The 16819-nt window shown below is 39.5% G+C and overlaps 1 protein-coding gene across 1 annotated transcript in view; it reads left to right on the plus strand.

The window, feature by feature from the left end:
* Window positions 1-16819, plus strand: part of LOC146491335 (uncharacterized) — a 30382-nt gene that overhangs the window by 11196 nt on the left and 2367 nt on the right. The window contains exons 12-16 of the mRNA XM_085152696.1: window positions 2729-2841; window positions 3149-3507; window positions 3833-3914; window positions 14714-14872; window positions 15229-15385. Of these exons, the coding sequence (XP_085008822.1) occupies window positions 2729-2841; window positions 3149-3507; window positions 3833-3914; window positions 14714-14872; window positions 15229-15385 (870 nt within the window). The remainder of the gene's footprint in view (window positions 1-2728; window positions 2842-3148; window positions 3508-3832; window positions 3915-14713; window positions 14873-15228; window positions 15386-16819) is intronic.

A 16819-nucleotide genomic window follows, 5' to 3' on the forward strand; every position in this document is an offset into this window, starting at 1 on the left:
CTCTGGAAAAGACTAGAATTCTTGGAACAGAGTTTATTAAACAGTGTCATATGAAGAGCAGAACAGTACATTTACAGCAAAATAACACATGGAAAGCGAGCAAAGCAAACCCTGGGATGTAGGGTCTTAAAGAACAAACAGCAACAACACACAAAATGACAAAAAGGAAAAAAGCAGCAGTCTGGGGCATATCGACCCTCCTCTTACAAAGGATCAGTGACTGCTCCTCCTGTTGTTGGGTAAATTTCCACCCAACAGCAGGAGGAGGAGCAGGAATTTCCAATCAACTCTATAAATGTCAATATTATCTCAATTATCGATTGAGATAATATTCTCCAATCCATTGTTAATCATACTTGCACCTTGCTCCTTTCTTTTAATCTTACACTTATGTTACATACCTTTCTGACCCTACCCCATAACTTTTCAAGCACGAGTCTTACATCCATCATTTTGAAATGTGTCCCTTCATCGGTTTTATGGCCAAAGTGATTCCAAAAGTTTGCAAAACGGCAGCTAACAGTTAATCAATTTGACAATTTTGTCGGGTGCACTTGTCAGAAGTAAACTGGTATCTATGCTAAGAAAGGGTTTTTCTCACCTTCTGGCGGCTGATGCGAGAAACAGAATCCCAGGTGCATGCCCACCGGGGCCAGGTTTGTTTACCGTATAGGTAATGAAAGGGCTGGACACAACGTGGGGCAAAAAAGATGAGCACAGAGAAAAGGGGTCCCAGGTGCATGCTTTAGCAGTGCCAAGTTTAATTAACCCTATGTTTGGACTAGTCACCATTGGCCATAACACAATCAAAGGTTACTTACTGATCCTAATTACTAGATTTTCAAACAGTATTGAACAACATGTGTTCATACAACAAGTGGCACAAACTCCATTAATATAATTAGAGATAATATTTGACTTAAATATGTGGGTCTTGTGATCTCGAACATGTAGGTTAGATGCACAGTGATTCCATTATATAAAATACTCCAGTATATATATATATATATATATATATATATATACATATATATATATATATATATATATATATATATATATATATATATATAGTGTATATGAGTGTATATTAGTATATATGATTACATATGATTACATAATATATATGTGAGTATATGTCCAGTGTATACAGATATATATGTCATATATATGATCAGTGGCGGTCCTAGCCTGTTTGGCGCCCTGGGCGAACACTCCCTCTGGCGCCCCCCCCCCCCCCCCCCCCCCCCCCCACACACACACACACAAAACATATTAAGGATTGTACATTAACATAAAACTGTTGTACACACACATATGAAGAGAGAGAGAGTATGCATAGTATGCAAACGGCTACCTAACAGCCATCATAATTTGTCATACAATGAGAACAGGACAAATCAACAATGACTAATTAATATTAAAAACTGTAACATAATGTATTGTTTGGAGTTTAGTCTGTTACTGTTACTATTTTTACCATTTCTTCTTGGAGCAACTGTAACGCACATTATTTTCTTAGAGATTAATAAAGTATTCTGATTCTGATTGTTTCAGGATGACCTGCCATTATCCATTGACACATCTGCTTACCTGTACCTATATCTTTTACTCGTTTCTCTTCCTCTTCTTTTCTCTTTTTTCTAAACTGAGGACCTGATGGCTTTGAACTTTTCTTGTCCATCTTCCATTGGTTTTAATTTTGCACTCCAGTATGAACACCCATCCCTCAACCCGAGGGTCACCACAACATGATCTAACATACCTACACCTTAGTTCACAGATTCACTTTGTCTAGGGTGCATTTCTGAGATTTCACACAACCCAGGATTCATATCATGAATCCATAATGGACTTGGATTTACAACATTATAAATGAAATGTGGTCTATTTGGAAGCAGCAGGGCCCACCGCCCCTTTCGACGGGTTGTGTGTGAGACTTTAAATCATCAAACTGTAAATTTTACATTTTAAATTGTTATTGATCTCTTTACCCCGAGTCCTAACGTGTATATTTATTTTCTTACTCTTCTTATATATATTGTTTGTTTACTTGCACTGCTGTAACTGGAGCCTCGTCGTCTCGTCTCTCTATATACTGGACTGTAGCGGAGATAACAATATAGTTTACTTTGACTTCAGCAGCGAGCAGGCGCGCCGAGGGCTCTCGCGCTCACTTTTTGTGTATAGAATTAAAAAAACACAGATAAAATTTAAAAAAAACATCGGTGAAAATTATAAGTCTGTATTATAATGTCTGGTGTTTTTGTGTTTGTTGGTTTGTTTTTATTTTGTTTTACTTTGCGAGTTGGTTATTAGATGCTGCGGTTAGAAAATCCCCCGCCGCCCCGCCCCCTCTTCCCTGTGTCACAAGCAGCAGGCGCTCCTCGCAAACGAAGGGCGCCCCTACTCCCAGCAAATGGGTGATAGAAAACCAATCGGTGCCTATGCCATTCCCAATATGCGCTGGCTGACGTCGGGGCAGCATGAGTACGAGCATTTTTTTTTTGCCGATGCCGGTGATGGCGCCCCCCACCACGATGCCACCCCCCACCACGATGCCGCCCCGGGCAACCGCCCGTTTCGCCCGTATCTAAAACCGCTACTGTATATGATACAAAAAATCCTCAACAACAGCTTGTTAAACATTGGTCATGACATAGCTCAAAATGTAAATCTAACTCATCACAGATATTTTATGAGTTTAAATCTGAATCCTGTTTTTCAGTCATACAGAGAGAACTACGAGTATGCGAAAGCTCTGGATGTGAGCTCCAACGTGGGACTTTCTCTTTCTATTCTGGGTCTGGTTGTGACTATCATTTATCACATTAAAGAAAAGTAAGTTTGGGTTACTTCACAGATTAGAAGTGATGTTTAATTATGCTGCATTAAAATTCTCTCATCACATTTACCAAACACTTCTAGTTGTTATTTCACAAACTGAAACTTTCTTGGATGCAACAAATAGTTATTTTCAATTTACATTAATCTTTTGATTATTTTATTTGACCTATAAAGTCTAAAAATAGTAAAATTGCTGTCTGTCTCTTTATATATATATATATATATATTTGTGGTGTTTTTCTTTAAGAAATACCAAAACTTGAAAGATATTAAAACTTCTTTGTTATTTTTCTCTCTGTAGCTTCTTCAGGAAGTCTCATGGGCAGCCAAGTAACTTGAATTCAAAGCTGGCTCTGCTGTGCATCTACCTCAGCCTGCTGGCCTTCATCATCACCTTCCTCTCTGGAGTCCAAAACTCTACCAGACAGAACGACACTAAGGTGCAGGGTGATGATCGAACCAACAACATCCTGAACTCTGATGAACACATAGAACCAGACCGCGGCTCGTGTACGGCTGTAGCAGCTCTGCTGCACTTCCTCCTGATGGCCACCTTCATGTGGAACAGTGTATACAGCACTCAACTGGTGCTGCTGGTCCGGTCAATGCGCCGCAGCCTGCCAACACACTGGACTCCACTGAGTGTGACTCTGGGATGGGGTAGGACATTCAGAAAGAAAACAAAAATGCCAAATTTGAAATATTTTAGAAGAACTTTAAAGTAGTATAATTAGAAGGAAAAAAGTCATAACATTAAGGAATGCAGATACACAGCACTGTGCTAAAATCTTGAGCTTCTTATCATTTCTTTTAGTTTAAAACAAAATTAAAATAAAAACTGAAGTGAAACTAAACATTTTCCAGTGATACACAGATACAACCGCAAACCCCCGGCACATCATTTTCAGATCACCGCGGTCTTTCGCTACTCAGGTTAAATTTCATTTTACTTCAACTGCTGTTTTGATTTGTTGTGTCCTGTTAGGAATGCCAGCATGTTTCATGGTCATCACACTGGGGGTGAGCTACAGGGTGGACAATCCGCTGGGTTACAGACAAGAGGAATTGTGGGTAATCTGTGAAATTCTCCACCCTACAATGACCTAAATTCCCAGTTTGGATTATAGAGTAGTTTATTTATTGTGAAATTTATGGAAGACCACAAAAACCACGCGTATCAAAATAAAGAATTCTTTGCTTAAATAATAAATTGTAGAATAAATTCTGCATTTGCAAATTCATTTTTGAATTCCACATTAGGAAACTGATTTTTTAAATGTTCTTTAAAAAAAATTCATTTCAAAAACCTTTTCCGAATTCCAATTTAAAAAACTTATTTTCAAAATGCTTTTTAAATTCCACTCCTCATTTCAAAATCCATTTCCCTTTCCTGTTCGCTCAGGGATTAGCTCAGGGATTAACATTTGCATTACCATCTGGATTAGCAACTTCATTTTAAAGATCTTGCTGCAATACAAATTAGCCAATTGAGATGTAAGGAGCTCTCTGATTGGTTGGACAGACACAGGCTGCCAGCCTGGATTTTTCTAGCTCATAGCTTTGCCCTGCTAAGAGGCGTGTGTGCTTGTACAAAGGCCGTTCAGCCTTGGGATTTACACTCGGCTCGACACGGATATGTGAAGAATGAAGGGACCCTGCAGCGAAACGGAGAGCCAACCTCTGACTGAGTACTTGTTTACTCAGTCTGACCACCTGTTGAAGGTAACGTGCTAACATGGCTAATGCTAGCTTTTTTGTACGCTGCTGTGCTCTTTACAAATAAAGCTTGAAGCAGCTCAGACTATTAGCACTGAGCCCTATTACATTTATACAGTGTTAGAGCATTAGAGCTGCGACCTGCAGCCTTTAAACTAGCGATTAAAATGCTGACAGTAAACTCGTCAGTCCAGATGTTATCAGATTACTTTATGATACTTAGAGTTAAAACAACTAAGACAGGCTGATTAAAATAACAGCTGTCAGTTCTCTCATTCCTTATATCAAAACTGGAGATCACACAACTGATTTCAGTTCATTTAATATGTGAGTGCACAGATTCATTCTCAACTGGACATAAATGATGATCAAAGGTTGTATATATGATGAATTCATCAAATCTCAGCCTCTAACACAGTGCGCTGAATCTTAGCATTGAATGTCCAGTATATTCTAATCTATGGTGGCCCCTAGTGTCACGGCTGCCGAGGCGAGCCGTGTGGTGTAGAAGGGAGAAAGGACCCAAAACGCAGGCAGTAGCTGATAATGCTAGTGATGTTTATTTACTCAGTGGGGAGATGGCAAAACAGGCACAGAGGGAAGACAAAACTAAAGACCTAAAAGCTAAATGACAAACCTGAGAGGGTACCAGAATGGGGGAGAAGCAGAGAGACACGGACGAGGGACAGGACACCGTGGAACACAGACGAACCGGCAACAGGCAGAACACACAGGGCTTAAATACACACAGCAGTGATCAGGGGATGAGAGACAGGAGGGCAACACCCCTGGGAGAAATCAGGGCTGACGGGACAGGGGAAACGTAAACTGAACACACTCACATGAGACAGAGACCTTCAGAATAAAACAGGAAACTCACTGGCCCCTAGAGACAAAGCACGTACAAACTCCAAAACACTTACAAACTCCAAAACACATGCAAACTCCAAAACACTTGCAAACTCCAAAACACTTGCAAACTCCAAAACAAATGCAAACTCCAAAACAAATGCAAACTCCAAAACACGTACAAACTCCAAAACACGTACAAACTCCAAAACACGTGCAAACTCCAAAACACTTGCAAAATCCAAAACACTTGCAAACTCCAAAACACTTGCAAAATCCAAACCACAACGGAAGTGCTCCAGGATGCTAGGGGCAGTGTTGAGCTCGATTTGCAAAATAAAGTTTGTTTGTTGCAAACACATGGGCTGTATGGGACAGTCTAGTCTCCGTCGCGCTTCCCAGGTTGCCTAGCAACCATGATACTAACCGCTGGAAACGTGTCATACAACTTTGTTTGACAGAAATGAAGGAGAACATATTTTGTTCATTTGTTTGTTTGTTTCTACAAGAGCTTTGTGTGATTTAATAAGTATCTGAGGCTGAGACCACAGGACAGTAAAACATGATTTTTGGGCTTCATTTCTGTACTGAACAGTCATTTAAGATTAGTTAGTAAATAACAATTAGCTAATGTTGTTCATGAGACTAAAGTCATATCACTTTGGTAATGTAAATATAATATGGCCAATATTATAGTTATTATACTAATCATTATTAGCTATTACAGCAGTGAACATGTGTCAAATACTGAGCCTCAATACAGATTCAAGTTGCAGTTATTTATATGTCTTATCACCTTAAATCTTCACTCAAAGACAAGTATCTTTGACAGTGCATATATAGGTGTATCATATATAAGAGACAGATGTTATTCCTTCAGTATGTTGGCATTACTAAATTTGGCTTATTGCTTACATATATTTATAAAAAAGAAAATGTACGAGCTGTGATAACTGTTTCTGATAAAATGAAGAGTAGACTGATATATTAAATATTCCTTTATTGGGTGAGAAAATCAGACCATGTCATAACTTCTTTAAGTCATACAGAATAGATATCAGAGCCTTAAACAGGCTGACTTCTGCTAAATGGGTCAAACTGGGCAGAAAGTATACAAACACATAACATCCTTATAGAATATGATGTAACACTATAGATCAACTTACCTCAGAATATATAAAGCATATAAACAATTACAGCAATATGATGCAACAAACACAGCAGTACTACTAATCCAAAATACTCAAAGCTTCATAGAACTGAAACAAACATTTATTTTTAGGTCCATTCTGCTGCTGATACATACTTTAGGTTTCTGAATATTAAACTTATTAGTGCCTTTCATAGTGTGTAACTTGAAGGCCCTGAGTACTTTCTCCCACACTGAAAACACTGGAATGATAAAATTATTTGAACATTACCTAATAAGACTGATTCAGGACAGACAATTAGTTATGTTAAACTTTCCTAGCAGTCCTTCACAAACAGGGAACAGTCTGTCTATTCTTTCCACCTGTCAGCTGCTGCTGGCTCTTCCTCCTCCTCTTCCTCACACACTGCTGAGTTTGTCCTGGTGGATCATCAGGGGTGCAAAGCCTCACAGATGATGTGCAGCAGTGGGTCCCTCTGTCTGGACACTTGCAGTTGTCACACATGGAAATCAAATGTGTGATAAGCAGCAGGATTCAAAGACAAGTGTAACTTATAAATGAATGTTCATACTTTTATTACACAATCAGAGAGAAAGAAACGTAGAGAGAGTGCAGGACAGATAGACAGGTGACTGTCTCATGTGTATACACTGCTACAAAACAGCACAAAAGAAGGAGGATTGTGTTATTACGAAATAAGAAGAGTTCCCAGATGGTACAGTGGACACATGTGTGACTCCTGTGATTAAAGCATCTTTCTTTCAGCTTAACGAGTGAACCGTCAGCTCGTTCAAACACACGTTAAAGTCCGTTTGGCTCGACACCACCGAACAGAGGCAGCAATATAACATAGCTAACATTAACAGTGCAGTGAATCCTGCTTGTGCCATGATATTCAGGACTGCAAACCGAGCAGCATCACTGACTTTCAGCTTGTTGTGTTTGTGGATATATGACTGACTTTAATTATCCATAAAATCATCACATTCTCTGTAAGATTAAAGTCAACTATTGAACGGCGTATATTTTGAAGTAAAGGCCTTTAAAACCAATGTGTTTTGGAGTTTGCATGCGTTTTGAAGTTTGTACGTGCTTTTGAGTTTGCAAGTGTTTTGGAGTTTGTACGTGCTTTGTCTCTAGGGGCCACCATACTAATCAGCACAATTTAAGCATTCACTGCAAGTACAGTATCTACACCTCTGTGGCAAATGTGTGGTAAAGATACAGATCACGAAATGTAATTATTAATAAAATATACAAGATGAAAAACAAAAGATGAAATTGATTGAGTTTAGTATAGGGTGGGCCATTTATATGGATACACCGTAATAACATGGGAATGGTTGGTGATATTAAAGTCCTGTTTGTGGCACATTAGTATATGTGAGGGGGCAAACTCCTCAAGATGGGTGGTGACCATGGTGGTCATTTAGAAGTTGGCCATCTTGGATATAACTTTTGTTTTTTCAATAGGAAGAGGACCATGTGACACATCAAACTTGTTGGTAATGTCACCAGAAAAACAATGGTGTGCTTGGTTTCAACGTAACTTTATTCTTTCTTGAGTTATTTACAAGGTTCTCTTTGTTCAAAGCCATTGAAATGTCGAAGAGGTTAACACGTGAGGAGTGGATCAAAATTGTGTTGATATCTGGTGAACGCAGTAACCGGGTCATTGCAGCAGATTTCAATGCAAGACACCCTACGAGACCATCCATCTCCCATGCTACAGTTAGCAAACTGCTTGCTAAGTTTCGTGAAACTGGTTCAGTGTTGGATTTGCCAAAATGTGGACGCAAGAAAACTGTCACTAATGAAGAAACATCAGTGGCTGTCCTAGCTTCATTCAGCAAGAGCCCACAGCGTAGCACTCATTGCATGTCACTGGAGAGCGGCATCACAAATGGCACCCTTACAAACCCCAGCTACTGCAGCATCTCAATGAGGATGACCCAGATCAGCGCACAGAATTTGCAGTTCTGTGGCCCACCCTGTACTTCTAAGGGATGCCTTCTTTGAGATCTGACACACCAAAAGCTGGCACCAGTTCCCTTCGAGGCTTTCCCCAAGCCGCAGCTCATTCATGTTTAAGCCATTTCCCTTTATGTATTTATTATACTTATGCTTTCAACTCTAAAATGAAGATGTTGGCCCAGCTAGTGAATTGGAGATAAATTATTTGAATTTCAGGAGCAGGACCATGCCTCGAAACATGCCCCTTCCAGTTGTTATCTATATATGACCACCCAGTTCTACAAGCTGTTCGTTCTCATTTCCATACCTTACCCTCCCTGACCTTTTTCTGTTCTTTCACTTCTTCACTTCTCAGTAGTACATCAAGATCTGCCAGGCCTGGGAGCCACCACCCATCCCCTCAAAACCTTTCTTCAAACTGCAGCTCATTCATGTTTAAGCCATTTACATTTATCTACTAAAAAAATGTTGCCAAACCTAAAGTGAGGATGTGTGTCAAGCTAGTCAATTGGGACATTTGATCTCAGTAAGTCACACGATAGGGTGTGGCAAGGTCTCACAATGGGTTCACCCAAAACCTTGGCTGATAATGACCCAGACCCATTTTCAACTTGGCAAATGTGAGTAAGCAGATGATCGAAATTGGATTAACGACCCTCATACGCGACAGTTCCATTAGTGCTTAAATCTGCGACTCTCCACCAACTGGTCTTAGAACTCAAGAAGTTTCTTGAATGAGAGGTGAAGCGTCTTCAAGACACATAAAGAAATCCAGTCACTTTTCTTTCCAAGCTCCTTTGCTTACTCTGACTTGGATGAGTAAAAACTTTCATGTATGTTCATGTAATCATGTTTGTTGCACAAAATGAACAGAGGACATACTGAGAACTGAGGGTGCCTTAACACAAACATGAGATTGGAATTGTTAGTGCCATTAACCCTATATCCAGATGTTTCTTTGGCCTTTCTGTGTGGAGCTTGAATGTTCCCTTTGGGCCAGTGTGGGCTCTCTCTTTAGGTACTCTAGAGGACTCACAATAGGAGTTTTTTTCCTGTTTTTTCAATAGGAAGAGGGCTATGTGACACATCAAACTTATTGATAATGTCACAAGAAAAACAATGGTGTGCTTGGTTTCAAAGTAACTTTATTCTTTCATGAGTTATTTACAAGTTTCTCTTTGTTCACAGCCATTGACATGTGGAAGAGGTTAACATGTGAGGAGCGGATCAAAATTGTGTTGATATCTGGTGAACGCTGTAACCACGTCATTCCACAGATTTCAATGCAAGACACCCTACGAGACTACCCATCTCCCATGCTACAGTTAGCAAACTGCTTGCTAAGTTTCGTGAAACTGGTTCAGTGTTGGATTTGCCAAAATGTGGACGCAAGAAAACTGTCACTAATGAAGAAACATCAGTGGCTGTCCTAGCTTCATTCAGCAAGAGCCCACAGCGTAGCACTCGCCGAATGTCACTGGAGAGTGGCATTAGTCGGATATTAGCTACTCACAAATGGCACCCTTACAAACTCCAGCTACTGCAGCATCTCAACGAGGATGACACAGATCGGCGCACAGAATTTGCAGAATGGGCAAAACAAAAATTGGAACAGGACCCTCAGTTCACGCAGAAGATTTTGTTTAGTGATGAGGCAAACTTTTATGTAATACTTGCTCTTGACGAAGGCTGTCGCACTTTTCTCCTCTCCTCCTCCTCTCCCTTAGCTTCCCTGCTTAGCCTCTTGTGTCCTTGTCTAGTCTCGTGTTTTTTGTATTACTTTTCCCTGGAACATTCTCTCACAGTCTGTTCTCTAAAACCTAAAAGAGGAATTATGGATTTGATCAACTGGTCCCTGAATGCAATTGACACCATTTTCTCAACAAGAAGTCCGGGCTCGGGTGAGCCTGAGTGCTGAAGATATCTACCTATTCGGGAACCATGATAACAGGGTTCTTGCTGATCGGAGCTGGCTTGGCCCTGACTTATCAAAGAATCAAGAAAGTGGAACCGGCTGTTCAAACCCCCACAAGGCTGTCTGCTGGGATTGAAATGATGGAACGAGGTGTGAGTTTCTCAAAATGGGCTCATTGATTGCAGCACGGATAAGATCTTGGAGAAGCTTACGGCTGCCGTGAATACTCAGAATAAGACCTCTGAGTGCAAACTGGATTACATCTTAGAAGCTCACTGCGGTCGTGATTTATCAGAATCGGCTCTTTGAGCACAAGGATGACAACATCATGGAGCGTAAGTTTGATAACATCATGGAGAAACTCACGGCTCTCCAATGGGAGATTGAGAGACCAGTGTCGGACTGCTAGAACAGCTTTGAAATTCTCATGAGTTGTTCGCACTAAAGTAAAACCACCATTACTTCATGCGGATATCCCTTCGGCGCCAGCTGCCGTCTCAAGGCTGGAGCTGAACAACAACACCCTGATACGGACTGTGTTTAGACTGTTCTTCCCATTCTATGCAAGGCTACCTGGGTTGGCTGGAAGACTGTTTACTTAGCCTGGCAGGGCGAAGGACACTGTCTCAGCTGAACTCTGGACACGCATACACACACAGACATATATACACATGCAGATGTACACTCATCCCCCCTCCCTCTCCAAACGCCTTTGACGCTTATTCCCCTCTGATGCTGACGGTGGATCAAGGAGACCAGCGCTTATGCTGCAGGCCCGGATGCACTGTCTACACTGGCTGTTTCTCACCCTTTACCCACCCCTGTTGCTTGTCATGTGTTTCTTTGGTGTATTAAGAGTTTTTTTTATGTTCTCAAACTGATCTCCCTGTTGCAGCTCAGTCTGGGGGGAGTTATTTTTTTCTCCTTATCTTTCCTCATGTTGTGCATTTTCCATTGTTATACCTCTCTGACCTGTCTTCCCCATGTGATGTTTGTGTCATGTATGTATGGTCAGAAGGGTAAGGTCGGCAGCCTTAACCCAATTTCCTTCGGGGTCAACTTTCAGGATCAATAAAGTTTTATTGAATTGAATTGAATTGAAAATTGAAGTTAACAAACAAAACCACCACTATTGGTCTGACATTAACCCACATTGGATGGATCCCTCCAAGACTGTTGGAACAACAAAAGTGATGGTTTGGTGTGGTATATGGGGTACAACGATAGTGGGTCCATTCTTCATCAATGGAAACATCAAGGCCACTGGATATTTGAAATTGCTACATGATGATGTGTTTCCCTCTTTATGCACTGAAGCTGGCACGTTCCCTGAGTTTTTCCAGCAAGATGCAACACCACATTATGGGTGCCAGGTCCGAGCATTCCTAGATGAACAGTTTGCCCCCAAGGTCTCCCGATCTGACCCCTTAGACTTTTATCTTTGGGGTCATCTGAAGGCAATTGTCTATGGTGTGAAGATACGAGATGTGCAGCACCTGAATCTACGGATACTGGATGCCTGTGCTGGCATTTCTCCTGCGGTGTTGCTATCAGTGTGTGAAGAGTGGGAGAAGAGGGTTGCATTGACAATCCAACACAATGGGCAGCACATTGAACACATTTTATAAGTGGTCAGAAACTTGTAAATAACTCATGAAAGAATAAAGTTATGTTGAAACCAAGCACACCATTGTTTTTCTTGTGACATTACCAATAAGTTTGATGTGTCACATGGCCCTCTTCCTATTGGAAAAACAAAAGTTGTATCCAAGATGGCCAACTTCTAAATGGCCACCATGGTCATCACCCATCTTGAGGAGTTTGACCCCTCACATATACTAATGTGCCACAAACAGGACTTTAATATCACCAACCATTCCCATTTTATTACGGTGGCCCACCCGGTACTTTTCTCTGTATGCTCTTTACTTATAAAGGCCTTGAATTCTGTGATATACACTGTAAATGATGTAAAAATTATTTTCACAGAGATCTTAAAGTAGTTAAATCACTGCTGATAGTCTTGTTGTTTATATTATCAATGTTTTTGTGTCTGTAGGTCTGTTTGATAATAATTTGGACTCCTCTGGGAGATGAGGATACACCCACATCTGTTCCATACTGCAGTCATGGATGGTGTTACGGCTCTGAGTCAGCTTTGGGGCATCAGACACACACACGGGGAAACCAGCACCTGGACTTCATGAAGGAAAAACTGCCTCAGTGATGACTGACTCTGCATCATCTACTTTACCTCCTAATCTCTTTCTCCTTTAACACACAATTAAAATCACTCCAAAAGAGTGTAAACCTACTGAGGAAGTCTGTAACTTTTTACACATTTGTACTTTTACTTCTTTTATGAGTTATATTTAAGAATAGTAAAGAGTATTCACATAAAGTTTATGTACCACAGTCATACTGAAGTTAGAAAAAAATATGTATACATCTCTCTCTCTCTCTATATATATATATATATATATATATATATATATATTAGGGGTGCAACAATACACAAAATTCAGGGTTCGGTTTGATACTTTGGTGTCACGGTTCGATATTTTTTCGATACAAAAAAAATGTTCATGCTTTTTTAATTTCATTTATTAAAATTATAAATATATATTTTAACTCAAAAGTACAGTTTTTAACATTAATGTTGCTGAAACAAGAAAGTAATAAAACAATAAATCTATCTGATTGAGAAATCACTCCTGTTTGGAAAAGAGAGTTTATTACAGAGAAATGGCTCTTTCCAAAATAAAAGCTATACTATACGCTTCTTCTGGGGTATATTCTCAGCAGCATATTAAACATATCAGGTCCCCATAAGGAGAATCATGTGCTAATGGCTGTCTAAATGACTCAGGTAAAGTTTGTAGCATGCGTGCTTGTTGTTTTTGTCTGCTTCCACTTGTTTTTGCACTAGGATGATGTCGGTGTAAATGTGCAGTCATATTCATTGTGTTCCCACTAGTTGCGTGGCACATCTGACATACTGTTTTACTTTTGTCCATGATGCGCTTACCTTCAGGGTCATACTTCACATTAAGACCAAAATAGTTCCAAACGCCAGATCTGAATGAGTGGGGGAGGTTCAATTTGCCATGTTGCAACGAGCTTAGCTTCTGTCTTGCTAGCTTGCGCTGCACTCAATGGATCTGCGCTCGACAGTGCAGTCTAGGCGGAGTAGTCGAACGCAGATCCACTGAGCTCTCAACACAGACAGCATCGTCAGAAGAAAAGCTGATAAAATAAATTAAAAATTTTGTATTGTTCGATACATATGCGTACCGAACCGAAAGCACTGTATCGACGGTTCAATATCGATACGAGTATCGTTGCATCCCTAATATATACATATATATATATATATATATATGTATGTGTGTGTGTGATCTACAGTATCAAAAGCTGAGATCCAACAGAACCAGAACTCTGTACTCTCCAGCATCTGCTGCCATCAAGATATCACTAGATACTCTAAGTAAAGCCGTTTCAGTGGAATGTAATTTACGAAAACCAGCATTTTTATCCAGGAAATAGTCAAGTTGTACTACCACCAATTTTTTCTAAAATCTTTGATACAAAGGGCAATTTGGATATTGGCCTATAACAGCTAGGAAGAGATGGATCCAGGTGGGGTTTCTTTAATATTGGTTCAACAACAGCTTGTTTAAAGAATCTGGGAACTGAGCCAGTATAGAGAGAAATATTTATCACTTCCACAATACAGGGGCTAATGGAATTAAACACGCTAATGAAAAGTGAGGCAGGTAGGACATCAAGGGGGCTTGAAGTCTGTTTAATATGACAAAATAGGACTCTGATGTCCTGTAATGTAACATGAGTAAAAGAGGACCAAGTATCGGAGGAGAGCAAATTGTAAGTTTGATACTGAGAAGATGAAGGAGAGATATTTGACCTGATGGCAGTGACGTTATTTGTGAAATTGATTAATTGTCTTAATTGTATTAAATTGGAATTCGAAAATGGATTTTGAAATGAAGTTTCTAAAAAGCATTTTAAAAGTCTGTTTTTTAATGTGGAGTTCAAAAATGAATTTACAAATGCAGAATTTATTCTACAGTTCATTAAAAACAGAATTCTTTATTTTGATGCGGGTGGCTCTTGTGGTCCTCCATAGAAATTACATCCACTGCCTAAAAAAATTGTCATCTTCAGTAAATAAAGTATTTATAAAATTTTGATCAACACGTAGACAAAAGTGTTTTTTTATGTTCTTTTCCTCTCGCTGTAGTTGTTGGCTGGCAGCGTTGGATAAGAACAAACATTTCAAGTTTGGAAAACCGATGTTTTGGGCTTTCCTTCTTCCTATTGGCCTGATCCTGATTTACAACATCATCCTGTTGGTTCTTACCTCCATGACTACATGCAAAGTTGAACCCAGACTGACCAGGTAACATCTAAAGCTGCTGTTGTTTCAAAAATATTTCAAAAATAAATTACCCAAATTTAAGTGGATGTTAAAAGGTGCAATTCTCAGATATAAATATATTAAGAAAACCAACATTTAAAAATGAGAAATGAAAAATAAAAACTTTGAACACAATTTAACTGTGAGCAAAACAAAATGGCTTTATTTCTTTTTGTTAATAATAACAGTAATAACTAATAACACAGTAATGCTCCATCTTTGTCTTCAGGAGAGATGTATCAATGCATACACTCCATTTTCACAGATATGATGTAAAGATTATGCAGAATCATTTCTGACTAGCTTCCATGTGGATTTTAACTCTGTTTTTACTGTAGCAACAAGAAGTCATCTTTAAGCAGGAAGTTCCTCATCAGTTTATCTCTGGCGGTGTTACTCGGTCTGTCCTGGACTCTGGGATATTTCGTGCTGCTCAGTTCAGAAAAAACACACCTGATCTTCAGCATTTTGTTCTGCATCTGTACAACCACACAGGTACGACTCCTTCCACTTCATTCTAGAACTGAGATTAAAGGTGTCATGAGCTTCTCACACTTCAGGTAAACACATAAAATGCAAAAAAACAAAAACAAACGGGAGGTGATTGTTGAAAGTTTCATATTTAATTCATGGTATATCGAAGGGAACAAGGAAAACTGAAACATTTTAACTGAAGCAGTAGTAGTAATAAAAGTACGAAAATGCCGTTAACTCTTGCAAATATTAGGATATTAGTGACAAAGCCAAGAAAAACAAAGGCTCATCTCAGTAACCACAGCATTGAAAGAGGATGGTGGTTTGCTGTTCATATTATATTTGTAGTTCTAGGTCCTAGTTCTGGTCACTGTGTCTTCCCTGTGTTCCATGTTGCATATACAGTCAGTCATGTTTCAGTGTCAAGTCCTTGGCTGTATCCCAATTCAGGATCTGCATCCTTTCGCAGTGTTCGTGGGCCGGGTCCTCCAAATACCGAGAAGGCTCGAAGTGCCAGTCTTGTGAAATGGGACCATCTAGCCTCCGTCGCGCTGCTCAGGTTGCCTAGCAACCATGATACTAACCACTGGAAACGTTTCATACAGCATTGTTTGACAGAAATGAAGGAGACATTTCTTTTGTTCATCTGTTTGTTTTTACATGAGCTTTGTTTGATTTGATAAGTTTCTGAGGCTGAGACCACAGGACTGTAAAACATGATTTTTGGGCTTCATTTCTGTACTGAACAGTCATTTAAAGATAAATAACAATTAGCTAATGTTGTTCATGAGACTAAAGTCATCTCACTTTGGTAATGTAAATATAATATGGCCAATATTAAATTTACTATTATATTAATCATTATTAGTTATTACAGCAGTGAACCTGAACTCTGTGTCAAATACTGGGCTTCAGTAAAGATTCAAGTTGCAGTTATTTATATTTCCTAAAACCTTATATATTCACTCAAAGACAAGTATCTTTTACAGTGTATATATAGATGTATTATATATAGGACACAAATGTTGTTCTTCTAATATGTTGGCTGATAGGTTTGTAGCATAAACCTATTTCCTGGAACGTTCAAGACAATTCTACTACACAGCAAAGCAAGACACAAGCAGGCAAAGTTCTTTATGTTTCTCGTATACAAGAAAGACCAACTGGACAAACACCGTTCCTTCGCTTGACCCCAGTTGCTCTTGTCTGCTCCCTCGTAACACTGCTCTTTTATTGAGGTTAAATGAATATACATAGGCTCATTTACATAGGTACACATGTGAACAAAGAGTACTGTCTGAGTGTGTGTGTATGTGGGGTCAGAATGTGACAAACACAGCAGTACTACTAATCCAAAATACTCAAAGCTTCATAGAACTGAAACAAACATTTATTTTTAGGTTCATTCTGCTGCTGATACACACGTTAGGTTTCTGAATATTAAACTTGTTACTG

Source organism: Neolamprologus multifasciatus, chromosome 23, assembly GCF_963576455.1.
Source record: "Neolamprologus multifasciatus chromosome 23, fNeoMul1.2, whole genome shotgun sequence".
NCBI lineage: Eukaryota > Metazoa > Chordata > Actinopteri > Cichliformes > Cichlidae > Neolamprologus > Neolamprologus multifasciatus.